General features: G+C 43.6%; 1 protein-coding gene across 4 annotated transcripts in view; it reads left to right on the top strand.

The window, feature by feature from the left end:
• TRANK1 (tetratricopeptide repeat and ankyrin repeat containing 1) overlaps window positions 1-19,675 on the top strand; it is an 82,818-nt gene extending 63,143 nt beyond the window's left edge. For 3 of the 4 annotated variants that reach the window (XM_030551277.1, XM_030551279.1, XM_030551281.1), the window contains 6 exons: window positions 1,611-1,714; window positions 3,672-3,804; window positions 5,210-5,355; window positions 10,534-13,601; window positions 16,162-16,263; window positions 18,383-19,675. In XM_030551277.1, coding sequence (XP_030407137.1) covers window positions 1,611-1,714; window positions 3,672-3,804; window positions 5,210-5,355; window positions 10,534-13,601; window positions 16,162-16,263; window positions 18,383-18,492 — 3,663 coding nt within the window. In that variant the 3' untranslated portion in view covers window positions 18,493-19,675. The remainder of the gene's footprint in view (window positions 1-1,610; window positions 1,715-3,671; window positions 3,805-5,209; window positions 5,356-10,533; window positions 13,602-16,161; window positions 16,264-18,382) is intronic. The other variant, XM_030551280.1, reaches the window with a different exon arrangement.
• Window positions 19,676-26,590: the final 6,915 nt, after the last annotated feature.

The raw sequence follows: 26,590 nt of genomic DNA, 5'->3' as shown, positions 1-26,590 counted from the left end.
TGGAAATACATGGCTTCTCCTCCTCCCCCAATGGCCTGGGGGAGATTCTGGATCCCTTGTTGCCAGGGCAGCATACCATTTTTTAAAATCTCTATGGACAGTAGGTTGGGAGCAGGGGTGGAGCACTGCTGCTGCCAGAAGTAACCAGCAGCCAGGTTCCTCCTTTCCTGATAGTACTGCAGTCCTCTCCAGCCAGTTGCTTCCTTCACCTTGGAGGTCTTTCTCCTGTGCACACATGCTCCTCAGCCTAGCCACCTCCTCCTGTAGCTCTCCCATGTGCTTCCTGGGAGATTCTACTAGTAGACACCTTTCGCACTGAATGGTCTTCCCAGCCTGGCTTTCTGTGAGGGGAAATGCAGGTCAAGGTCTCTGCAAATCCATACCAAGACCTGGGTAGAGATCCATGGTTGGGTTCTCTGTCTGGACACAGGTGCAGGTGGAGGAGCCAGAAACATTGGCGATGCAGCCTTTCGGAGCCATGCTGATTTGATTCTTTCTTCCTCCCTAGAAGCTCCCTCTCACACTCTTCTGTTTGCTGCCCTCTGTTGGCTAGCTTCCCGTGATCACTAGCATCTGGCTTTTAAGCCCTTCTCCCCTAAGTCAGCCTTTTCCCCTCATTAACAAATGAGAATGGTGATCACAAGGATGATCACGGCTCAAAGGACAGAAGGCTAGAGCCTTGCTAGTGGCCACTCAGCTAGCAGGCCTCTGGCCCACACTCTGACACAGTTACCGACAGACCAGCACTGTAAATTTTAAGCAAACTGAAAGAAAAACCAGATAGACAAGTTTGCCCAGTCATGCCAAGAATTAGTGCTCGCTCCTTCTTCAGCAGGGGATCTCCCTCTCAAACTCCCCTGTTGTCATAGGACAGTACTGATATATTAACCTTGTTTGTAAACAAATAGTCCATGTTTTGTGATTTTGCTCTATGTTGAACAGATCTTTTTTCATCCTATAGTGATCTAACTGAATAAATGCTTTTTAGGCAACACCTCCCTAACTTTCTGTGAATTGCTTTGTGCATAATTTAAATGTTGGAGAACCAGCTTCTAATATCAAGTAGTGCATATTGCCTGTGTATATTTTGAAAAATCCGTTACTGCATGTGTTTGAATATTTTTTAAGTATATGGTTGTGAATACTGAACATCTGACTTTAGCCCAGGGCCCATGATGATGCAGGGACATATGCAAGGAAGGGTTTACTGACTTCCGCTAATGGGGTTAGTTCCCTCTGACATATCAATTAAACCTTTAGAGTCTGATATAGTAGAAATGTGTTGTTTGTGTTTCCAGTCCACCCAGAATGCAGCTTTCCCTGCTTTCAGGTTAACTGTAAAAACATTCTTAGTTAAAATTGTGTGTGAACTTATTTTGAAGCTTGTCTTCGTATTAAAAATGTACCCAACCGCTGTCCTTCCCCTTCCTCCAGGTGTTTTGCTGATGTTAATGTTTCCCTTGATGTCACCATAAAATGAAATATAACACCTTTTTTTAGGCAAACAGGTTGGTTCACCAAGAAAATTATATGAAAGTGTGATAAGCTTTAAGGGACACATGAAGGAATGCATACATGCATATATGTGCATATCATTTATCTAATTTCAGGTGGCAGCCAAATGTTACCAAAAAGGAGGAGCAATTGAGAAGGAAAAACTGGCCTTAGCGCATGATGCTGTACTTAATGTGCAATCAAAGAAAAGCAGCCCCAAGTAAGTGCTGAAATATAACTGAATTTATTATAGATTCATAGACTCTAGGACTGGAAGGGACCTCGAGAGGTCATCAAATACTGTCTAGACCATCCCTGATAGACATTTATCTAACCTACTCTTAAATATCTCCAGAGATGGAGATTCCACAACCTCCCTAGGCAATTTATTCCAGTGTTTAACTACCCTGACAGTTCGGAACTTTTTCCTAATGTCCAACCTAAATCTCCCTTGCTGCAGTTAAAGCCCATTGCTTCTTGTTCTATCATTAGAGGCGAAGGTGAATAAGCCTGATGACGTCCTTTGAGATACCTGAAAACTGCTATCATGTCCCCTCTCAGTCTTCTCTTTTCCAAACTAAATAAACCCAATTCTTTCAGCGTTCCTTCATAGTTCATGTTCTCAAGACCTTTAATCATTCTTGTTGCTCTTCTCTGGACCCTCTCCAATTTCTCCACATCTTTCTTGAAATGCGGTGCCTAGAACTGGACACACTACTCCAGTTGAGGCCTAACCAGCTCAGAGTAGAGCGGAAGAATGACTTCTCGTGTCTTGTTTACAACACAACTGTTAATGCATCCCAGAATCACGTTTGCTTTTTTTGCAACAGTATCACACTGTTGACTCATATTTAGCTTGTGGTCCACTATGACCCCTAGATCTTTCTGCCATACTCCTTCCTAGACAGTCTTTTCCCATTCTGTACGTGTGAAACTGATTGTTCCTTCCTAAGTGGAGCACTTTGCATTTGTCTTTATTGAACTTCATCCTGTTTACCTCAGACCATTTCTCCAATTTGTCCAGATCATTTTGAATTTTGACCCTGTCCTCCAAAGCAGTTGCAATCCCTCCCAGTTTGGTATCGTCTGCACACTTAATAAGCGTACTTTCTATGCCAACATCTAAGTCGTTGATGAAGATATTGGACAGAGCCGGTCCCAAAACAGACCCCTGCGGAACCCCACTTGTTATACCTTTCCAGCAGGATTGGGAGCCATTAATAACTACTCTGAGTACAGTTATCCAGCCAGTTATGCACCTACCTTATCGTAGCCCCATCTAAATTGTATTTGCCTAGTTTATCGATAAGGATATCATGCGAGACCATATCAAATGCCTTACCAAAGTTTAGGTATACCACATCCACCGCTTCTCCCTTATCCACAAGACTCGTTATCCTATCAAAGAAAGCTTTCAGATTGGTTTGACACGATTTGTTTTTTACAAATCCATGCTGGCTATTCCCTATCACCCTACCATCTTCCAAGTGTTTGCAGATGATTTTTTTAATTACTTGCTCCATTATCTTCCCTGAAACAGAAGTTAAACTAACTGGTCTGTAGTTTCCTGGGTTGTTTTTATTTCCCTTTTTATCAATGGGCACTATATTTGCCCTTTTCCTGTCTTTTGGAATCTCTCCCATCTCCCATGACTTTCCAAAGATAATAGCTAGAGGCTCAGATACCTCCTCTATTAACTCCTTGAGTATTCTAGGATACATTTCATCAGGCCCTGGTGACTTGCAGGCATCTAACTTTTCTAAGTGATTTTTAACTTGCTCTTTTTTTATTTTATCTTCTAAACCTACCCTCTTCCCATAAGCATTCACTTTGTTAGACATTCCTTCAGACTTCTCAGTGAAGACTGAAACAAAGAAGTCATTAAGCGTCTCTGCCATTTCCAAGTTTCCTGTTACTGTTTCTCCCTCCTCACTGAGCAGTGGGCCTACCCTGTCCTTGGTCTTCCTCTTGCTTCTAATGTATTGATAAAAAGTCTTCTTGTTTCCCTTTATTCCCATAGCTAGTTTGAGCTCATTTTGTTAGTAGTATTTCTTGGAAAATATAGGGAACAACATGTTCTTGTTGCTGGAACTGCTGGTATACCAGACTTGTAAAAAATAATGTTAAATTGGATTGGTTGTGCATATGTGATCTTTTTTGTGTTTTGTTTTAAATAGGGAAAAACAGATGGACTATATGTACCTGGCTAAGACCTATTTGGAATGTGGAGAACCAAAACTATCCCTGAAATGTCTGATTTACGCAAAAGAATTTCAGCTTTGTGCAGCACTATGTGAAAAATTAGGCAAGGTACTAAAATCCTCTTCCCCTTCCCCCACCTAGCGTTTAATGGAGTCTGTCTTATTATCAGATTTTTGATCTGTTTAGGGATTTTAAACATCATGGTCCTAGACACAACGCTTTAAAATTTGTATTCATTAGCTCATATTAGTATTGGTGAGATTAGATAAATGTTCTTCCATGGCATACTGGTAGAGTCATAAGTAAAATACAGTGTTTTTTCAGGTGAATCATATGTCCAAGAGCAACATACATCACAGAACAGAAATAAGAGGAGGGAAGAGGCAATAGCAGGGAGTTTGCATTAATAGATGAGGTTTCTTTACCATTCCCCACAACGTCAAAGAGTTGTCATTCTTGCTTTGGCGATGCTAATGTTTCTAACTTGGAAACCTTTGTCTCCATACAATCAAGTGGGCAGGGGAAGGAGAAAAATTTATTTTTGTTTGATAGTTGACTAAGACTGAAATTATTACTTGATATAACCATTCAGGTGTTGCTGGCTTCAGCAATTTATGTGCCAAGTAGACAATTTGTGCCTGAACTGGTCTAACATGAATAACAATCTATTAATAATGTAGAGTTATACAAATTACTATAATTTTACAGTTTAAACCATTGCCTGTGAACTCTATCATCAGCCATTTGCTGAAAAAGTGCAGAAACCACTGAAATTGTGTGATTGGAATAATGCACCCTCAGAAAAAACCAGATTGCATCTCTGATATCTCAGTAATTAAAAAAAATAAAATAAAATAACATTGTAATTCAAAAAAAGAATTTTCAGCATTAGCCTAACTTTGCTCCCATTGCAGTCAATGATAAAATTCCTCTTGACTTCTGTAGGAGCAGTTAGGCCAGTTGTGGGCAACCTGCAGCCCATCAGGATAATCTGATTTGCGGGCTGTGAAATGTTTTGCTGACGTTGACTGTCTGCAGGCACAGCCACCCGCAGCTCCCATTGGTTGGGAACAGCAAACTGCGGCCACTGGGAGCTGCTGGGGACGGTGCCTGCAGACGGTCAACATCAGCAAAATGTCTCGCAGCGTGTAATCAGATTATCCTGATGGGCCGCAGGTTGCCCACCACAGAGTTCAGCCAATGCAGAGCACTTTTGAAAATCCAATCCTGGCATATATTTTTTACCTTACTTTCCAATTTCTTGACTTTAAAATGTTTCAGTTTTTAAAACAATTCATCATTCTAATGATATTTTTAATTAATACATTTATCTTTACAAACATAAATCTATTTTAACAATATTATGTGGATGGGAATGGTTATCAATAGAAGGTCATAGGAACTGGCTGCATCCATTTCTGTCTCCATTGTATGGATAAAAATATAGTTTTTCTGTTGGTATTGTTCAAATATTTAGAAGACTGCAATATTAATAAGAGTTATTATGGTGCAGATAAAAGATGCTGCGTATTTCTATAAAAGAAGCCAGTGCTACCGAGATGCATCCAGATGTTATGAACAAATCCAGGAGTTTGATCTTGCGCTTAAGATGTGTTGCCATGAGGAACTGTATGAGGAAGCAGCTATTTTAGTGGAAAGGTATGTTCATAAAGAGGATGCTGCAGAGGAAAAAAATCTCTTTTCTTCCTTGTGCTGCTTGAGCATGTTAAAGTAGGTTCTCCACTGATTTTGACAAGGGTTTTAGTTGGTGACATTCCTTTTGCACCAAGATCAAATTCATTTGGTTTATGAGAACTCCTGCAAGCTTGAACTGTGATAGAGAACTTGATTTTTTTCCCAGGATTTATTTCATGTCAGCCATGTCAAATCTTCAGTTCTCTGTCTGGGCTGGTCTCCGCAACTAGATCCTTAAGGTAGATATCACAGAAAGATTCAAGATAATAACAGATTCATTACCCTTAATTTGGTCTCCTTATGGATATGTGTTTATGATTGCTCACAAAGGGTATGTTTACACAGGGATAAAAGACCTCCACCCTTGCAGGGTCCCAAAATTTCGGCTGCAGCCTGAGCCTGAATGTCTGTACAGCAAATTTTCAGCCCCGGTGAGAGCGAGCCCTGTGAGCCCAAGTCATCTGATCAGGCCAGCTGCAGGTTTTTTATCCCTGTGTAGATGTAGTCTTAATGAGAAAATCCAATATTTTGTTTTCTCCTCAATGTTCAGGCCTTTTTTACTGCACACAATTCAAACTCTGCTCTGAAGACAGAATTATTAATTTCTTCATGGGATTTTTTTTATGCCGCTCATCTCTTTAAGTGTCTAAATGCTTCAGAAATATTATGGGATTTAGCTTCACAACATTCCTCTGAGATCAGGAAGTGGTATTTTCCCCATTTTACACATGGGAAACTGAGGCACAGAGCTTAAGGTCAAAAGCATCCATTCATATTGAGTTCCAAATCTGAGATGATTGGAACCTTTATTTTTCAGAGTATTTATCATTTTATAGCACTTCATATGTTCAAAGCTCGACTCCCAAAGACTTCAGTTGCAGCTGTGAGTTCTCTTCAGCACTTCTACAAGTCAGACCCCAGGGTCACAAGTCAGGCATCCAGAAAATGAGGAGCGCACAACTAGCTACCACCTCTGAAGTTTGGTTTAAGTGATTTGCTAGCATCATGTATAAACAGTTTAGCTGAGGCAGGGAAAAAATCCGATTCTCCAGGGTAGCATTCAACTGTGAGATCATTCTTTTTCTTCCTGCAGTCTCTTGCGTCATTCACTACACACATTCCAGCTTTACAAGATCTGAATCAGGCTTCCTGAAGACAGCAGCCTCCTTCTATGCTACTCTGATTAATTCCCAGAGCAGGACTGTGCACCGAATGACATAGGGGTCTTGTGGAAAATATAGCGTACAGACGTGTTATTAAAGACTGCATATGCATAAGGGCGCACCAAATTAAGCTTGCACAGGCAACCTTAATTCTTGCTTTTCCTAACTTTTAGTGCTTGACTTTGCAACATTGATGACATTATTTTAACATAGGTTTTTGTGTGCAGTTTTCTAGGCTTTTTTTTAAAGCAAACCGAAAAAACAAATTCCATCATGTGGCATCATATTGATACCACCTAGGAGTTTTAGAGCCACCACACAGACTTCTGTCAGTTGAACTAATGGAGTAACTGATAGCAACAGGAGATTGTCGTCCTCTATAAAGACAAGAGAGAAATGGAGCACTTTGCGGATAGCAGAGGAATGGTGAGATGCATGAAGGCTCTGGAGGGGAGTGTGCTCTACTTGGCACAGACCTTTCCGTCCCATCCCTCTAACCTATCCTTGTCACAGTCTTTTCTTTTCCCCACCCCTGCCTGTCATCCCAGTCCCATTCTTCTCATTTAGCCATGCCCAGTCGCCGTCACTCAGGCTTCTCATGTCCCTGTCTCCTTGCTGAGCAAGTTTTGGTCTCACCCCTTCAAATTACCAGTCCCAGCCTCCCCTCAACGCCCAGTCTCCTTGCCCATCCAGTCCCAGTTCTCCTTTCTCATCCAGTCTGTCTCTCTCCACCAGCTTGGCCTCTAGTTACTTATTCCCACTGGCTCCCACTCCCAAACTCTCTGTGATCTCCTTGTTTTTGACTCAGGATCCCACCTCTTTCCCCGGCTCCTCAACAGATCTGACTCCCCTTCATCTCTCCTCACCCCACTGGTTCTCAATTCCAGTCTCTTTCCTCAGCCAGTCCCAGTGTTCTCCCTCACTTCCCCTGGGCTCCTTATTTGATTTCAGTCTCTCTCCCCCCCCACACACACCTGCTGGCTCCCAGTCCTTTTTACCATTTCTCTTCCCAGTCCCAGTCTCTTTGCCCAACCTGTCACAGCCCCTCCCCCCACCTCATACATCATGACTCCCAGGGGGGAGGGATAGCTCAGTGATTTGAGCATTGACCTGCTAAACCCAGGGTTGTGAGTTCAATCCTTGAGGGAGGCATTTAGGGAACTAGAGTTAAAATCTGTCTGGGGATTGGTCCTGCTTTGAGCAAGGAGTTGGACTAGATGACCTCCTGAGGTCCCTTCCAACCCTAATCTTCTATGATTCTTCTCCCCTCATCTCCCAACCTCTAGACCAGTCTCTCCCCTTTACCTGGGTCCTTGTCCCTACCACCCTCTCCTCAGCAGGTCCTGCTCTTATTCCTTGTGCATCTGGATAAGGCAGTTTTCTCTTCTGTGTTGCCTGAGCCCAGCAGGAGGAGTTATTGAGAGCTCAGGGAAGACAGGTTATCTGCTGTCAGTTCAGATGCCCAGTCCCAGGCTGACACAGCCAAGGGCTGCAATTGTAGGGAAACTCCTGCTCATCCCTGGGCAGGAGCATGCCCAACCTGGACAGAATCTTTGAGGAATTTAGCTGCTAAACTTGAAGAAATCGTCTATGCATGTGTGAACTGCAGTTTTTCATAACTTGGTTTATAACTTTTTTCACAACAGGTTCATATCTTGGCCAAATTTAACGGATTTTCACAGGGACAGCAAAATTCTCATCTCTGCCAAATTAAGTCACTGCTCAAAAATATGGTGGGCTAAGTTCCCTCTAAGCTGCATAGCTGCACAGTGGGCTATCAAGGGTCACGCAGGTGGGGAGAGGCGGCCCGCCCAGCTGGAGCTGCCATGCCTGGCACCCCTCCCCCAGCTTGGCCCAGGCCAGACCTGCTGCAGCCAGGGAGAGGGGCCCTTCCCCCCAACCCGGCCCAGCCAGAGCTGCTGCAGCCGGGGAGAGGCACCAGCCCAGACCCTGCCGGAGCTGCTGTGGCCTGGGAGAGATGCCTCTGTCCTGGCCTCTAGGTGCTGCGGTGAAAGAGGACTGGGAGGAGTCCTCTCTCCCTGCTGCAGCCCCGCGGCAGCCTGCACCCCAGAGCCCTCACCCCCACCCACACCCATCCCCAGCCCCACCCCAGAGCCTTCAACCCCAGCTGGAGCCCCCGCACCCTAACCCTCTGCCCCAGCCCTGAGCCTCCTCCCACACTCTGAACCCCTCGGCCCCACCTCTGCCACACATCACCTCCATATTGGTACACATAACAAAATTCATTCTGCACATGTATATAAAAAATTAGAGGGAACACTGATGGTGGGGACACTAGACCTTTTTTTTAAAAAAAAAATGTTTTCCGGGATGTTTTAACATAGACAAAACATATTATTTTTCCCTAGCTTTGCTCTTGGAAATGACTGAACCTTTTTGGCTGAAATTTTCAAATAAAATTCAACCTGAATCAGATACCCAGCGTTAAAAGTTTCGGCCCAAATGATTAAAGTTTGGCAGAATTATGAGCAACTGAAAACAGGGTCTTACGATGGGAAGTATTGGGCAACCTTCATGGATATATAGATAGCAAGGCCAGAAAGTACTATTGAGATTACTTCGTCTGATCTCCTGTATAACACAGGCCATGGAACTCCTCCAAAATAGTTAGTAGAGCATATCTTTTAGAGAAACATCCCATCTAAAAAGTGCTAGTGATGGACCTTAATAATACGCAGTGCTGCCTGTCCCACCTAGAACCATAGGGTTAGAAGGGACCTTAAGGGCCATCTAGTTTAGCCCCCTACGAAGATGCAGAATTTGTTGTGTCTAAATCATCCAAAATAGATGTTATCCAGCCTACTTTTGAAGTCCTCCAGTGAAGGAGCTTCCACAGTTTTAATTCAACAATTTAAAACTTCATCGTAAAGTATGTATGTTCCTCAAACAGCATAGTTAATGTTCATATTCTGTATGACATAGCATGAAATCTTATGGTATATAATGTAGTAATTTGGACAATAACACTTATTACCACTGTACTTGGGAAGTTTTTTGGGTTTTTTTAAAGAATAGCATTTACCAAATGTATAGAAATAGTTTGATTCAAAATTGGAAGTCTTAAAATTATTTTTAACATCTAATGTGTTATTTTAAATCAACCTTGCAAAATCATTTATGCAAATTTACCATCCCAGGCACAAAATCTACTCCTTCACTGTTACCATGAAAAAAATGATAATGAAAAGCTAATGATGACTTACTCACCTGTCAAAAAACATTACTTTGCCCTCGGTGAGTGGGTGAGGTGACTATTGCAAGGTTGAAGTTTGGCTATGAAACAAGTTTACTAATTTATTGACATCATATAACAATAATTAACCATTAGCTGAATATCAGAACTAATGTTGAAAAAGGTATCTTGATCTGCCACTCAGAAGCAACAAATGGGAGAAAGATTTATATTATATACAGTACTACGGTGCACATGTATTCTGTTAATCATAAAGTGATCAGTGATTGATGTAAGCTTTTGTTTGGATTTACCAAGTTTGACCCTGAAGAATGATATTTGATAATGTGAGGGTCTTAGTCTCAAAATTCTGACTGTTCATGTAGCAGATTCATAAGTATCAGGTATTTTAACAGGAATTCATACTGCTGTGTTTTTAATGACTTTAATCTCACTTTCATCATCATTTTAAAGCAGTTTGTAGCAAGACCCACCGATGTTCTGGGCTTCTAATCTGATTCCTGATTGAAATTTTAGTGGTTTTAATTCAGGCAGCTTTAAATTGTAATGAAATGATTTGTAGATCTTTTAAAGTAGTGGGATAATTTTTCACGTCTCTGAGACCTCTCATCATTATGCACAACATTTGAAGTGCGTTGGGAGAAGACCTGACTAGCACAGCGTTATTACCTTGCTGGAGATTGTGTGGTCTTTTAAAAAATGCTAGATTGTGTCTGTTTTATTCATATATGGTAGTAATGTGACATTGATGTATCTTTATTCCAGATATGAAGAGATACTAAGGATGAAAAGACAACCAGTTTCCAAACTCTCATACTCTGTTAACCAGTTTTGTTTGGAAGCAGCTGCAAAATACTTGCGTGAAAACAAAACCAAGGAAATGATGGCAGTCCTGTCCAGACTTGACACTGAGGACCAGCTTGTATTCTTGAAATCACGCAAATGCTTGGCCCAAGCAGCAGACCTGTTGAAGAGGGAGGGTCGAGAGGAAGAGGCTGCTATGCTGATGAAACAGCATGGGTTTGTGTTGGAAGCAGCCAAGCTCACTACCAGAAAGGAATTTCGAGCATCATGTCTGCTTGCTGCTATCCGTTTTAGCGTAACTGGCTGTTCAGAATTGGAAAACAGAGACACCATCCTGGAAGAAGCCTTAGAGCTTTGTAAGCAAACAAATCAAAAATCCAGCATCGCTGAGGCAACTTTTCTGCAGGGAGTTCTAAAGAAAGATTTTAGAAAACTCGAAGAGGCCTTCTACAAATTCTCGCCTTTGAATCATTATGCTGGTGTGGTGGAAGCGCTCTTTGAATCAAGCCATTGTGAACCAAAAAGCCAGGACATCTTTGTTCTGGCACCTTGTGGTTTAGAGGCCCTTCTAAATCTGGTCAGAGCTCTCCGAAAAGCAACCACCAATGCTGAGAAAGAAATGGTCAGGTCATGTTTTGATTATTTTGGGATTTTGCCAATAGATGGCAGTGTTTGCCAGGTGTCTCAAAATGAAGCTGGACATATTCTTCAATTCTTGCCCGATAATCCTAGTCTGAAAGAGAAGAAAGCTAAAGATCCCTTCTTTGTAGGCATGGAAGAGGTAAAGTCTGCACTGAATAAGCACTTTTTAGGCAGGCTATGTTCAATTACATGCAGTATACTTGAGCAGAGTTATCCTGATATTTGCATGAAGTTCATTGCTGGCTTGAAGTGTGAGGATAAAACCTGTAAAGATTTCCATAGACCTCTGTTGCGCCATGAGGCAAAATCTATACTTCAGTGTAAAATACATCTGGCAGCAATAAATGGACTGTTGTTACAAGCCAAGAGAATATTCCCAAAAGAGCTGTTGCATGAATTTAATGACATTGATGAAATTTTGACTGCGGATAAGTATGCATTATGCAAATCTCTATTAGATTTTGTTTTCCCTAAACATTTTCATCTGAGAGTGGTGTCTGAAAACCCAAAGGCATGCAAAGATATCTTGGGACTCAGTCAGTTTTCTAAACCCTGTAGGATGGTGCTGAACGAGTCCATCATATTTCAGTTTAAAAGTGAAAATGCCATAAATAGAAGAGAATCAACTGACTTGTGGCTCAGGGCAATGCAAGTTTTCATCTTGTCTTCCAGTTATCCTGAAGAATTTGAGAAACTCCTTGTTAAGGAGGAAGATGATTATAACAAAGAACTGAAGTTATTAGAGGCTAAAAAATATGTAGAGGAGAATAGAGGCAGAGGAGGAAGACCCAAAGGGGTAGATGGCAGATATGGCATGTTGACACCTGATAAATATTCTGGAAATGCAGAGAACACACACTTGTGTTTCATTCGACTTCTTGAAAATTCTCTAGAGCAGCTCTATGTTTACAGAAACCCAGAAGACTGTAAGTGGATGTTTTTCCGTTTTATGAATGTCTTGGTGAAGAAATGCATTGAACCTCTGATTCCTAGCATAGGAAATACAGTGATGTTGCTGGAATTCCAGTATATTCTCTGTTGTGCTGTCCTGATGCGCCTCTGCAAGAACATTACTCTGTGTCTTCCTAAAAGTTACATCGCTCTCTTTCATTATTGGGAGTTTTTGTTCAGAAAAAAAGACCAGAAGAAAGAGATTAGAGACATCTTTTCCATTATACAGGAGTACAAACCAAAGGACACAAATGAGGCTGTGAAGGAGTTCAAATTTCATCTCCTTTATGTTGCAAAAGTTTTGTGCGGCGCTAAAAACAGTAATTTCAATGTTCTTCTTGATGCTTTCGGGGACACCGATTGCATTACGTCAGGGGAAGCAGAGCGTACAATGGTGCTATGCTTAGTGATGTTAGTGAATGCCAATCAAGTGCTTAGTCCTAGATGTAAATCCCTTTTACATGAACACTTTCCTGAAATCAAGGCAAAGTTGATGAATATGAAAAAAGATTATCCATCCAGAGTGCCTGAAAGATTGGTTAAAATTGTGGAACGAGTGAATGATGCTGTAAATGTGAGGACAATAGCGGAAGGCCTGCAGGAGCTGCTAATTGAACGAGATGAGGAGTACTTAGCTGACTGCCACTGGAAGTGGGACACTATGTATGCCAAAGGAGCAAGTATACGGGGCATCTTTTATGAGCAAGTAAACCTAGACAGATTTGAGTCATATTTGGATCCTTTGGAATATTTTGAGGAACCAGAAATAGAACTCGAAAGGGATCTGTATGTGGAAGAGAGAGAGGATCCCCTAACAGCCATAGCATCCATAAAGCAGCAGAAACAACAGCAGAAAGCTCATGCTAAGCGGAAATTGTGGCGTTTGTTTCTTTTAGCCTATTATTGCATAAAATGGAAGAGGAACTCATGTTCAAAAGCAGATCCCAGTGGGATGGAAATGAAAGAATTTGTATCAGGGATCTTTAAAAAAGCAGATACTGACCGAACACAATGTGACCTCTGTGGAGTCAAATTTATTCAGGGTCCTGAAAACTACTTTAACCAGACAGAAGACTTTGAGAGAGAAACTTCTGAAGCTGTGACACCAAGAGAGACTGATCAAGGAGAAAAGGAGAGCATGAAAAGGAGTGAAACTGTTGTGGCAAGTGAGACTTATGTGAAGCACATATACCTGGATGAGCATAGAAATAAATACACTACCTACCAGAATTATTTTGAATTTTTCAAAAGAAATGTGGATCCAAAATTACGTGAAGGTTTAGATGTAGTGGACACAATTGAACAAAATACCTGGCTCACAAGTCACTTGATATTTAAAGAACATTCCAATGTGGTGCAAAAAAAAATTCAAGAGAACATTAAGAAGATTTCTGATATAGTAGAGGACATCTATAAGAGAAAGGCTTGGGCTGATGGTAAGACTTTTTTGTTGTGTTGCCATCTCATCATTGCTTATAGCTTGTATGGCCTTGTATTTTAGGTTCCTCCAACACTTGAATGTTGTGACATATCACTGAGGAAAATGTGTTTCTCAATGATATGAGATAAGTATGGGAGTATCTGTAAATATTTTTGTGCAGCGGTAATATAGGCCTGATTTCTCCTTTTACTTATTCTGATTTTCAGTGGAAGTACGCCTGATTTATCCTAGTGCAAGTGAATGGAGAATCAGGCCCATATTGTTAAAGTCTGCTTATAAGGAAAGATCTACACTGCCTCTCAGTTTTTGCCAAATGAAACGAGTTAAAATTAAGGATGCTACTGACAGTCATATATTATTTATATACATTTTATATTTAATGAACACACAGAAGAATATTTAATGAACACAGAAGAATATTTAAATAATACAATCAGCAGATAGAATGAGTATTTCTAATAGTGTCTCAAGTTCAGCTCTTTGTTAAAGTCTTTTTTTAAATATTTTAGATACATGATTTGGTGTTGCTGTCATGCTTCTGTGGCAGTTTCTAACCTGTCTGAAGTGTACTTCTAGAAACACTCTAAGATTATGTCTACGCTAAGAAGTTTTAGGAATTCTTCAGTTCTTGGTATGGCAGCTCCACTAGTACTAGCAAGATGGAAGCACTGGTGTTAGAGCAGAGTCAAGATTAGACTGTGCAGTGAGTGAGAACACCTGCAGTTAATCTACACTTGTACCCACAACACTGCTAACACTGTGCTAGCTACACAATGCTAGCTACACTGATGCTAGACCAATGGTGGGAGCATTACTAAAGATCCTCAGTGTAGACGAGGCAAAAAAGCAATGCCAACAGTGACTGAACAGGAGTTGCATTAAATTTTATATCTTAGGAAATAAATATGTTGATACAAATATTATTTTATATTTGTTTACCATATATTTGATTTGCACTGTCTCTGGCAAGGAAAAATTAAATTAATGAGTGGGTGGATGATCTAGAAACAGAATAGAATGGACCAACTGCTCCTAGAAAAAAACTAGCACCTTAAACCAAAACCCTGCCATTAACTCTAGACCAGCCTTCAAAAGTGTAATGGCAGTTCCTCAACTGTGGCATAACATCCACTTGTCTAAGGTGACTTTTATAAAGACAAAACTAACAATATTTCATTCACCCATCCAAAAAAACCCTACTTCTTGTGATGAATAGAATTTTGCAAGACTGTCATTCATAAGCCTGTGTTCACCAGTGTGTTACATAAGTCATATGTTACTCCTCTCATGGGAATGTTACACTATTTGCAAAATTTCTATATACAGACAAAGATGTAAAGTGCATAAAGTCTGTTTATTACACATGCTGTGGACTTGCCCTTCTGTGACCTTATATTGGTGAAAGTTGCGGATTTTTATCTAGAACAAACCATGTTCAAATTGCACGGTTTAAAGGTTTTTTTACACTTACTAGATATTAAAATAAATATAAAATAAAATTAATATACGCAGTCTTTGCAGTAGCAGAGAGATGTGTTGCTGTGTGCACTGGAAATACAAACATCTCTCACTGCTGCAGATTTTGGCTGACAGATGTCAAAGCATTTTTCCCCTGCAGGAAAGCATCATAGAGAACTGCGGAAAAGCTGAAGATTTCATTTTAATTTGGAAGTCCTTTATTTCAAGTACAGAAATCTTGGTTAGTTAATAGACCCTGACATGTTTTGACTTCTGTTTTAACATAATTAAGCAGTAGGCCACATCGTCAGCTAGCGTAAGTCAGCATAGTTCCACTGAAGTCAACACAGCTATTTCTTTGGGAACTGTAGCAAACCTATTGTCAGTTATTTGTCTAAGAAGTCATCTGCCAACTAGTGTACTTCTGTTCAATACAAATTCTGATTATTATTGTAATTCTAATTATTCACATACCTAATTCGTTAATGGTAGATTTAGCTGCAAGATCTCAGTACCTGTTATCTTTGTTTTTCCATCCTGGAGGAAACTTTACATACAAGTTTTTATATTTTGCTTCTGAAGTTTTGTTTTGTTTTTTTTCTTTGAAAGTGTTTTTGTTAAGTCTGTAATATTACAGTTCATTAAACAAATGCAACAATACATTTGCAGTGTATTCTGCATGAACCTCTAGAGTTTAAGGGGATTGAGGAGAGAATTCAAGGAAATCTTCTAGTTTGCGCCCTGCACAGAGCTAGCCATAATGTTGATGGGAAGTTCAGGCTGTGCATGGCCTTTCTAAAAGGGACAGGGTGAGAGTGTGGCTGTGACCCTCCCCCTCTGTCTGGCAGAGTTGATTGATGCGGAGAGGAGTGCATGCTCTATCCTGTTCCATGGTGGTATCTCTCCCCTAAAGCATGTACTTCTGGAAGCCCCCAGGAAGAATTCTTGTTAATTCAGACAAAAATCTTTCCTAGAGTTTTCAGTGCAGCATGGCCCTGTAATACCTTTCCTAGAGTGTGGGCTGTGTCTGTAAGTCACTATCCAGCCCTCAGATAATAAGCACGATCTTAGTATGTTTAACAATTTATCTATTTCAGCTGAAGAAATAATGGCCAAGCCTGTTAGCAGTTTATCTATTTATCTTGGTGAGGCTCGTAAGTGGCTGAAGAACGCCGAGTCACATATGGTAAAGGAGGAAGGTACGTCATCAAATTATGCAAGTCTCCATATCCACAGAAATTATGTGGTTATATTTTAATTTGGAGATACTTGCCTTCTAGGTTTTATCAAGGCCTCTACCATTATTGCATAGCCAAAGTGGACCGACTAGGCTGTGTATGCAGGTAGCGGTGGGTCAGGTGCGCTGTTGAGAATAGTACAAATAACTATTTGGGGGAAGGGAAGGGAAATGGAACCTTCTTCACCAAACAACAGGGAATTTGTTTGTCAGAACTGTATAGCATTAGTATGTTTTTGGACTGGTGTCTGAATAATCCTAAATTCTTAGGTCAGTGGTTTCTAATAGGAGTGATTGTTCTTACATGTTCTCTTTTCATCTGGGTACAGGACAGAAGAAAGAGAAGTCAAAGGGAAACAAAAAGATCCCTACACTTAAAATATTATTTCTATAGGACATAGTGGTTTGCATATGTACCTTAATCCATCACAACACTTAAGCATAAGCTTAACGTTAAGCATGGGAGTAGTTCTACTAACTTCATTGGGAGTATTCTGGTGCTTAAAATTAAGTGTGTACCTAAGAGTTGGATTAGGGCAATAATAATTACTGTATGTTGAGAAAGGAGGGAATGTCATGTTTTTCTAATCTAAAGCTGTGGTTTTACATATCCTCTGACAATACAAAGAAAGAGATCATTAAAATATAATATGAGTGAGCTCTTCGTTCTACAAACAGCATTAAAGCTTTATTCCTGCTCTCTTTTGAAGTCAATGGGGGAACTGCTTACTGACTCCAGTGGTAGCAGAATCAGATCCTGAGTGTCTGTCCACCATTAGCAGGAGGAATCCAAGGGAGAAATAAGTACTTTGACACACAGATTAGCCATTAAGACATGCTCTTCTGTTCATGTCAAAACTTAATAGAGGAGAAATACTTCATTAAAAAGAAGTCATGATCATGAATAAAATTAAGTCTTCAGTGCCAGAGGCAAGGCTGGTGCAACCATTTAGGCAAACTAGGCAGCCGCCTAGGGTGCTTAGTGGTTGGGGGTGCCTAAAAGCCTGCTCAGGCGAGGAGGAGGAGTGGAGGTGAGCTGGGGCGGGGGGCGCGGGGAGGGCTGCCCGCAGTAACGGGGGCGGGGGCACACAGGGGAACCACTCCTCACCCCAGATCATCGCCACTCTGCCTCCTCCGCTGAGCACACAGCCCCTGCTCTAAGTCTCCTCCAATCAATGCTGCAAGCCTGGGAGGGGAGGAGAATTAGAACGACACCAGCATGCTCAGCAGAGGAGGCAGAGCCGAGGTGAGCTGGGGTGGGCTCCCCAGGTGAGGTTGCTGCCGTGGTGGGGGTGTCTCCCCCCAGGCGGGTTTAGCTGCCACAGGGGCGGGGGGGGGGTGTCTCCCCAGGTAGGGTTTGCTGCCGCGGGGAGGTGGGGGGGTGGGAGTCTCCCCAGGTGAGGTTAGCTGCAGGAGTGGGCTCCCCAGACTGTGGGGGGGTGGCGGGCTTCCCGGGTAGGGGGCTCGGTTAGCTGCTGTGGGGGGCGGGGTTAGCGGGGGTGGGGGCGCAAGGTGGAAGTTTCACCTAGGGTGCGAAACTTCCTTGCACCGGCCCTAGCAAGAGGTATATCAAAGCAACAGAGACTAATGTTCATACAAAAAAAGTGACATGTTCATTGGTTGAAGCTAATGAGTCTACTCAAGAAAGGTAATTATTTTAACACTTAGGTTAAGATGCCTTTGTTAATTTTGCTATCATAAAATGTAAATATGCAAGAGGAACCTGCTAAGAAACTATTGCTGCTAGGAAAGCTTTCAGAGAAACTTTGCCTCTCCCCTCATGTTTAGCTTTAATAGTGGTATTTCATTAAACTTGATTTTATTTATTTGGTTGTAAAAATTATTACAGAAGATTGATTCATTGGTTCACCAGTTCATCCTTATTCAGCAACACACTTTAGCACATGCTTAAGTCTTCTTGAAGTCAGTTGGTCTTAAGCACAAGTTCCATACCACCTTGTGCTTAAGTGCCTTGTTGAATTGGGGCCTGAATAGGAAATAGTGTGTATTTGGTCATGCCTTTAGGAAAAGAAAGTTTCAATCTTATACCCTTTTGAACAATTTGTTGTTTTTTTAAATAGATTTCGCAGATGACAAAGACTTTGAAAATGAAGAAGAGGATGAAATGGCAGCCTTTGAAGAACTAATCCCTAAAAAGTCTTCAAGAAAAAAAGGAAAACGTAGAAAATAATAATTTGAAAAATATGCAGATGGCTATCCCACCCTGTACCTATGTAATTTAGGAATAAAACTGTTAAAGGCTTTAAAAGAAAAAATATAAGGGGATAGGGACAGCAAGGGGGAAAATGTGAAAAATACCAGCAAAGATTTTTTACTTTTAATTGTTTTTAATCATTTATTGTGAGGGAACAGTGACCTACCTGCTTGTAGTTATTTATAAATTTATGTATTTTAAAAATTAAACTGTGACAGGACAAACTTCAGGCAGAACCAAATGAGCAACTCAGAAGTGACAAATGCCAGCATGTAACTTAGGTCATGTCTACGTTAGCAAGCTCACAGTGTCACCGATGCAGCTGTAAAATCGCTCATGTAGCCACTCTATGTCAATGGGTGAGAGCTCTCCTGTCAGCATAATTAAACCACCTCCAAAGAGCGGCAGTAGCTATGTGGGTGGGAGAGCATCTCCCACCAACATACAGCTGTCCACGCTGGCGTTTCCATCAGTGTAACTTAACGTTGCTCAGAGGGGTGTTCTGTTTTGTTTTCCACGTTTCTGAGCGACATAAGTTATACTGGCAAAAGTGCTAGTGTAGACATAGCCTTACTAATTTGAAATGAGCCAATAGAAAGAATAGCACTTTTCTGCCTCTACTCAGGGGTGTTTCCCCACTTACTCCTTTTTCCTGCTTTTAATTTGCATCTTTGCCATCCTGCTGAGCTGGAGCACTCATGGGGAGGAAGATGATTTCTGATTTTTATTTTTTGTTTCCTTGGAGGATTTTAATATCTTTTTTGGACTGTCAAAGACAGCTTGTCCCTGGAGGACCCTGTTTCAAATAGCCATTGTGAGCTAGCCAGCTACTGAGAGCTCCCATGTTTGGAGGAACTTAAATCTCCTTGAGGGAACTTGCAATAGCTCTTCTATTAATTCCAGAGTCAGGAATGGTGAGTACAGAGAGTTCTAAGCACATTCATATGCGTGTTCTATCACCACTGAATACATCTCGTTAGATATGGATAAGTAGTCTTTTTTCCATTTGTTCTTGATTTGATTATGCTCTGTACATATCAAAAATATCTGATGATTCTTTAAAGTTAAAGATTTTCTACATTTTACTTATAGATTTGACTTGCCAAAAAAAATCTTTACATGTAGTACATTTTATAAAGCCAACAAGATTGATATCGTAGCCTGATGTTGTCATTTTTTAAAATTGCTGTGCAAGGGCCATATAGGACTGCTCACATGTAAAAGAGCTGCGGGATTTGGGACAAAGTACAGAATGTGTAATTGTGCTCACCAGCACTGCAATTTCTGGCAGTTCACATCTCTTATTATATATTTTTAGGATTTTTTTGTATTTTTAATGATTACGTGTTACTGTGTGGCTGGGATATTTCGTTTTGAAAAGGTCGCTATTTAGTTTACACATATCAAATTGTTTTAGTAGTTACCAGACACGTCAAGAGAAATTTGGGGCCGTGATGTGTTCATGAACCGTCTCCCATTTCACTTTGTTTACATAGACATTAGACTTTTTGGGGGAGTGGGTACTGACCTCAGGGGCCCTGGTACAGTTGTCCCTCTATTTTTCCCGTCACCCACCCAGCTACCTAAGCATTTTCCTCTGGGCCCCTGGGCCCATTGCTTTGGAAATTGGATGCATTGCACTGATAAAAGCAAAACATCAGCGTGGACCTGTGCAATATGGGCAGCAATAATAGCCATCTATCAAGTACCAACCACCCAACCATCACAAGAAGAAAAATGTATTATGCAATTCCATTTTCAGTGTGCTCTATGAAATGAGTGGATTGGTCTCATTTTGATTTTTCCTGAGGTGGTGTCCACATCCCATCAGACACGATCACAGTTGGCAACTTGGGAATTGTCATGAAAACTGATCTACTCGCTCTGTTCTAAGCGTGGTACATCCAGGCTGGGGTGAAGATGCCGTAGCAGTGGAGTTGGGAGAAAACCTATCTGTCATTTCCCATACTCTGTGTGCTCTTTCTTTAGCTTCCAGGGCTGTATATCTAGGGCACGTTCACAGCTAGTAACCAGCTAGTGTGTGTTGTTTTCTTCTTAGCTCCCCCATCCCTGCCAAACAAACAGGGATATTAACATTTTAAAGCCTATATTCCTGTAATATTAAAGTCAAGTGTTTAAATAATCTTGAGTCAAAGAATAAAAAAGGTAAGATTCTCTGTAACTTTCTTGGCTATTTTGCACATACTGCATGTTGAAATTTCAGTCAGTTAATTTTTAAAAAATGTGTCTCTTAAGATTTTGGGTTTTGTTGTTAATTGTAAGCTATAAATATACAGGAGGGTAATGCAAACATTACTCCAAGAACTTAACTGTTGAGTTTCCTGACTTGAGTGTTTAAATTCTGGACTTCAATGTTAGCGAAACAGTTTTTGTATTTTAATTACATTTCATATTTGAAAAGCCCTTCACATTTATATTTAAGTTATTATATATATACTGGCCTTCACTTTAGTGAAAAAGTCAGACATTTAGGTGTGTTTTCCCATAAAAAGCATTTAAAAAACAAGTGAAATTACTGTAACAGACCAAAAAGTTGAAACAGATATAACAAAAGTAAAAACTTAAGCTTAAAAGCCAAATCATAGTACACTTGTACAGGGACTTTAGATTCCTTGTGTGGATCCACCTATGCAAAGGAAAATGCAAATGAATCCATACAAAAAATCTGACTCCAATTTTGGATCAGAGTTGCTGGATGGAACCTGTCTCAGCAGTGAGCTGAATTCGAATAGCTCCCTAACGTCTCTGAAGTTCACATTCAGATTTCCAACCCCCACCCCCACCCCTTCAAATTCAGGAGTGTCTGGATCTAGAGTTTGGCTCTACTCAAATAGAGACAGGAAATCTGGGTCTGAAGATTAAATCTTGGTGCTTGGCTTGAGCCTTTTTTGGTGTACATAAAATTTTGCCCTCCCCCCCGGCCATTCTCTTTGAATAAAAAGCCCTCTGTTTATGAACCCTATCCTAATGTGTGATTAATGCAATGAAGTTACAGTTCATCCAAATCTCTCGCAGTTTATTTGATGATTTAATGTAATGTTCCTGCCTCTCAGGGCCCAGTGCGTCCCCTTCGGCGGTGGAGAATCAGTGCTCATGGCTGGTTAGTCTCTCGGTGGTTCTGGCTTGTGGCTGTGCAGCTGAGCAGATTAACCATGTGTAGCTGAGCAAATCAACAGTCAGTGGTTCAGGTCTTCTGGCCTAAGGGTTAGCACTCATCCAGCCCTGAGTGCAGAGCCAGGTGTAGGAGGACTTGGGTCCACCCTGCTAGGTGGACCTGTTCACGTCTCAACAGAACAGTCAATGCTCCTTGTTCTGCTCAGGGGCAGTGTGGGGACGGGTGCTATCTCCAATGCCTTCCTCCTGTCCTGGTCAGGCAGGCTCCTCTACGCCTTTCCCCCATTCCCTCTAATCAGCAGGGTCCTGGAAAAGATAAAGTTGGACATGGCCCAGGTCCTCCTAATTGCCCCAGTGTGACCCAGGCAGGACTAGTATGGGACCCTTATGAGCCTGGCGGTAGCTGTACCATGGTGGTTACCGCTCCGCCCAGACCTGCTCTCATAGGATCAGGGCCACCTCTTCCACCCCAACCTGGCAGCACTCCATCTCACGGCATGGCTGCTCAATGGTTAGGGGAAGAAGATAGAGCATGCTTGGAACAGGTTCAGTGCATCCTCCTTGAAAGTAGATAGCCAAATAAGCGCAGCGAGTGGAGGGCCAAGTGGTCACAATTCTCTAAGTGGGTGACCGACCAGGGTGTCTCCCCAGTGTCTATGCCTATCCAGCTTGTCCTTGATTACCTCCACCTGAGGGCCCAAGGCCTAGTGCCCTCATCAGTCAAGGTGCACCTGGTGGCCATATCGGCCTTCCATCTGCCAATCCAAGGACACACGGTGTTCTCTCATGCTATGACTGGCCTGTTCTTTAGAGGTCTGGAATGCCTCTTCCCTTACTCTAGATCCCCGGTTCCACAGTGGGTCTTAAACCTGGTCATAGCTTATCTCATAGGGCCCCCGTTTGAGCCATTGGCCACATGCTCCTAGTCTCACCTTTCGTGGAGGGTGGCATTTCTGGTTGCTATCGCGTCAGCTAGACGAGTCTCAGAGCTCAGGACCCTGACCGCCGAACCCCAGTACACAGTTTTTCACAAAGACAAGGTCCAGCTCTGCCCACACTTCACATTCCTCCCTAAGATGGTCTCCGCATACCACATGAGTCAGGACATTTTTCTACTGGTCCTCTGCCCCAAGCCTCACTCATCCAGTGAGAAATTCTGCTTCCACACGCTGGATATGAGATGGGCTTTGGCTTTCTACCTCGAGCGGAGTAAGCCATTCAGAAAGTCCTCGCAACTGTTTGTCGCCTCGGTTGAGCGTGCAAAGGGCCAGCCGATCTCCACTCAGAAGCTTTCCAGCTGGAGCACTTTATGCGTACAGTCCTGTTATGAGCAGGTGGGAGTTCCCCCGCCTTCCGTTGTGAGGGCACACTTGAAGTGGGCGCAGGCCTCGTCGGCTGCTTTCACGGCCCATGTCCCCATCCAGGACACTTGTAGGGCTGCCATGTGGTCTTTGGTTCACACATTCACCTCGCATTATGCGATTGTCTCCCAAACTAGGGATGACACCGGGTTCGGCAGGGCTGTGCTCTGTCCAGGGAACTTGTGAACTCATACCCACCTCCAACAGATATAGCTTGGAATCACATACTGTGGAATACACGTGAGCAATCACTCAAAGAAGAAAAAAGTTACATTTTCCATACCTGGTGTTCTTTGAGATGTGTTGCTCATGTCTATTCCACATCCCACCCTCCTCCCCTCAGTCGAAGTTGTCTGGCAAGAAGGAACATGCGAGGGGACATGGGGGCGGCATTTGAGCTCCCCGCCTCAGGTGTCAAAATATTGTGGGCCAGCCCTGTGTAGATTTCTCATATGCTTGAGCTACACAGCTGGGTTTACCTAATTTTTTAGTGTATACCAGGCCTCAATCTGTTTGTGCACTAATTTACCTGACTGTCTAAAGACAGTTTCTAAACCAAATCTTTAAAAGGAACTGGATTAGCCCCAAGACTATGACACAAGAAAATAAAATTAGTATCAATGACTAGCTTTTATTAAATCTTCAAAAAGTAAATTCATATAATTCCCTTTATATCATTGATAAATAGGTCTCTCCTGAGGTGGTGACATGGATGCTCAACTCGGCATCTTCTCTTCACAAATTGGTCATTGTAACCTTCACTTGTCCTATGTTGGGGATCTTTTTCTGAAAGTCAGTGCTAGGTATATTTTTCACCATCAAAGTCAGATTGAGATGGAATGTGAACATGCATACAAAATGTCAAGCCATTTAAAATTTGGCTACTTTCCTAAAAATAGAGAGGAAAAGAACTATGAAAGAAAATCCCTCTGAAATGCACACCTCTAATCGGGGTGGCTCTAGGAATTTTTCCGCCCCAAGCATGGCAAGCAGGCTCCCTTCCGCAGCGTGCCTGTGGAGGGTCCATTGGTCCCGCAGCTTCAGAGGAAGCGGGAGGTCCTCCGAAGCCGCAGGACAAGCAGACCCTCCGCAGGCACACCTACAGGAGGTCCTCTGAAGCCACGGGACTAGTGGACCCTCCTCAGGCAAGCCGCCGAGGGCAGCCTGCCTGCCGCCCTCGCGGTGCCTGCGGAGCGCCCCCTGTGGCTTGCTGCCCCAAGCACGCGCTTGGCGTGCTGGGGCCTGGAGCCGCCCCTGCCTATAGTGCAACAGAGTAACAATTCTTCTGTTCAACAAGATTCGGTTCTATTCTGTAGGCAATTCAAAAGTCATTAATCAAAATTCTTATATCTTCTACTTCAGATGGTGAATCTGTGGTACTGAAAGAAACCACATTAAGATGTCTTTGAAATTGCCTTTTAAATCAGGGGTTCTCACAGCTAATTTTTTGGTGGCCTCAGAGGGCCTTTCTTACTGGTGGCCACACTGACACTCTTTCCTAAAGTTCTTAATTTTACTTTAGGATAAACAATTAAATATGCACAGATACACACCCAACTCATTGTAACCTATATTTGTAGGGTTTTTTGGCAGACTCAATAAAAAATAATGCTGCCTCCTCCTTCGGGAGTGATATTTGCATATTTGTTAATAACACAGCACACTTAGTAGCTAGCTGGGAGGCTATGAAAAGTGATAAGTGATATTAACAAACATACAAATATTACTTTTTGCAGATAGCTAGTAAATCTGCTGTGAAAAGTGATACTTGCATGTTTAATATCACTTTTTTCAGCAAGCCCCATGACCCATTAAGCTCTAGTTGGAGCAGAGAGGGGAGGTGGGCAAAAGGGGAGACAGGTGCTGGGGGAGGGATGTGGGGCTGGGGGCAAGGCTGGCTCCAGGCCCCAGATGAGAAAGCACGTGCCTGGGGTGGCACATTGAAAGGGGTGGCGTTCCGGCCAATCTTGGGGCAGCCAGCCCAGCCCTGCAGGGACATGGACCCTGGCCTGGGGGGCGGGGCAGGAACTAGCGATCCCTGCTGCTTATCTGGCTGCCGGGCTCCCCAGGATGCGCCGCTCCCCGCCACCTGCACCAGCCTCCATCTCCCACACCGCTCTGAGCCCAGCCTGGCCAAGCCTCCTTTAGAGGAGCAGCTGAGCCCCACCTCCTGCAGCCCTTGGCCCCAGAAGGAGGGAGAGTTCTGCAGCGGCCCAGCAAGCAGCGGAGGGAGGGTTCTGTGGCGGGCAGCGGTGGCAGGGACAGTTTTGTGGCGGCCTGGCGGGCACTGGAGGGAGGGAGGGTTCTGCGGTGGCCCAGCTGATCCCGGTGCTGTTTGCACTGTGCCGAGCCCCGCTGCAATGCCAGCCCCGCGTGGAGGTCGCAGACCCCAGCCAGTGCTGCCTGTATCGGCCCCCTCGGAGCCTACCCGGCTGGGAGAGGCACCCAAGGCCAGAGGGGGTGGCCCTCTCACCCAGCTGTGAGCGGGCAACAGCACCTGGCTGCCCATGGGCGGAGGGAACGGGTGGGTGCTGTCCTTCACCGCCCTCCACGCGCTCCCTGCGGCTGCGGTTGTTGTTGTTTTTTTGCCTGGGGGGGCAAAAAAGCTAGAGCTGGCTCTGGCTGGGGGAGGCAGTGGGGGGCCTGGGGCAATGTGAGGGATGGATGCAGGGCTGGGGGAGGCAGCGGGGGGTCAGTGGCAATGGGGCTGGGTGATGAGTCCCACTGTCACATGGCCAGGGCCTGGTATCTGCTGCCATGGACCAGGGCCAGGGCCAGGGCTCGGTGACCACAGCCAGAGCCTGGAGCTGGGGACAGGAACTGCGTGGCCGGAGTCAGGAATTGGAGCCTGCTGCTGCGCAGCAGGAGCTGTAGGTCAGTGCCTGCCACTGCATGGTCAGAGCCTGGACCTGGGTGCTGGAGCCCAGGAGTGTGTGGCTGGAGCCAGGAGTCAGCTCCTGTTGCCGTGTGACTGGAGCCAATGCTCACTGCTGCATGGCCAGGGATTGGCACCTGGGGCCAGCTCCTGCCACTGCATGGCCAGAGCCTGGGATCAGAGCTGTGGGTTGGTGCATGATGACACGCAGCTGGGGTAAAGGATCAGTGCCAGGAACTCGGGCCAGTACCCTCCACCACATGGCCGGAACTGGGGGCCAAAGGCCGACTGGAGGCTGGAGCCAGGGGTCAGCATCTGTTGCCATGCAGTTAGAGCCCGTTGCCATGCAGTTGGGGGTCATTGGCACCTTGGGCCAGCGCCTGCCACTGTGCAGCCAGAGCTCAGGACTGGAGTTGGGGGCTAGTGCCTGCTGTCACACAGCTGGAACCAGGGGCTGAAGACTGAAGCTGTAGGCAGGGCCATGTGGTCAGAGCTAGGGTGACCAGGTGTCTGTTTTTTGACCAGAGCACTTGGTTGAAAAGGGTCCCTAGCAGCTCTGGTCAGCATCACTGACCAGGCCATTAAAAGGCTGGTCAGAAGTGTTGCGGGGCTAAGGCAGGCTAGTCCCTACCTGGCCTGGTATGGTGCTGCACCCTAGAAGTGGCCATCAGCTCCGGCACCTAGGCGTGGGGCCAGGAGGCTC

The sequence above is a fragment of the Gopherus evgoodei genome, chromosome 2, assembly GCF_007399415.2.
Source record: "Gopherus evgoodei ecotype Sinaloan lineage chromosome 2, rGopEvg1_v1.p, whole genome shotgun sequence".
Classification (NCBI taxonomy): Eukaryota; Metazoa; Chordata; order Testudines; family Testudinidae; genus Gopherus; species Gopherus evgoodei.
The sequence above is the reverse complement of the archived record's forward strand: the minus strand, read 5'-3'. Positions and strand labels throughout refer to the sequence as shown.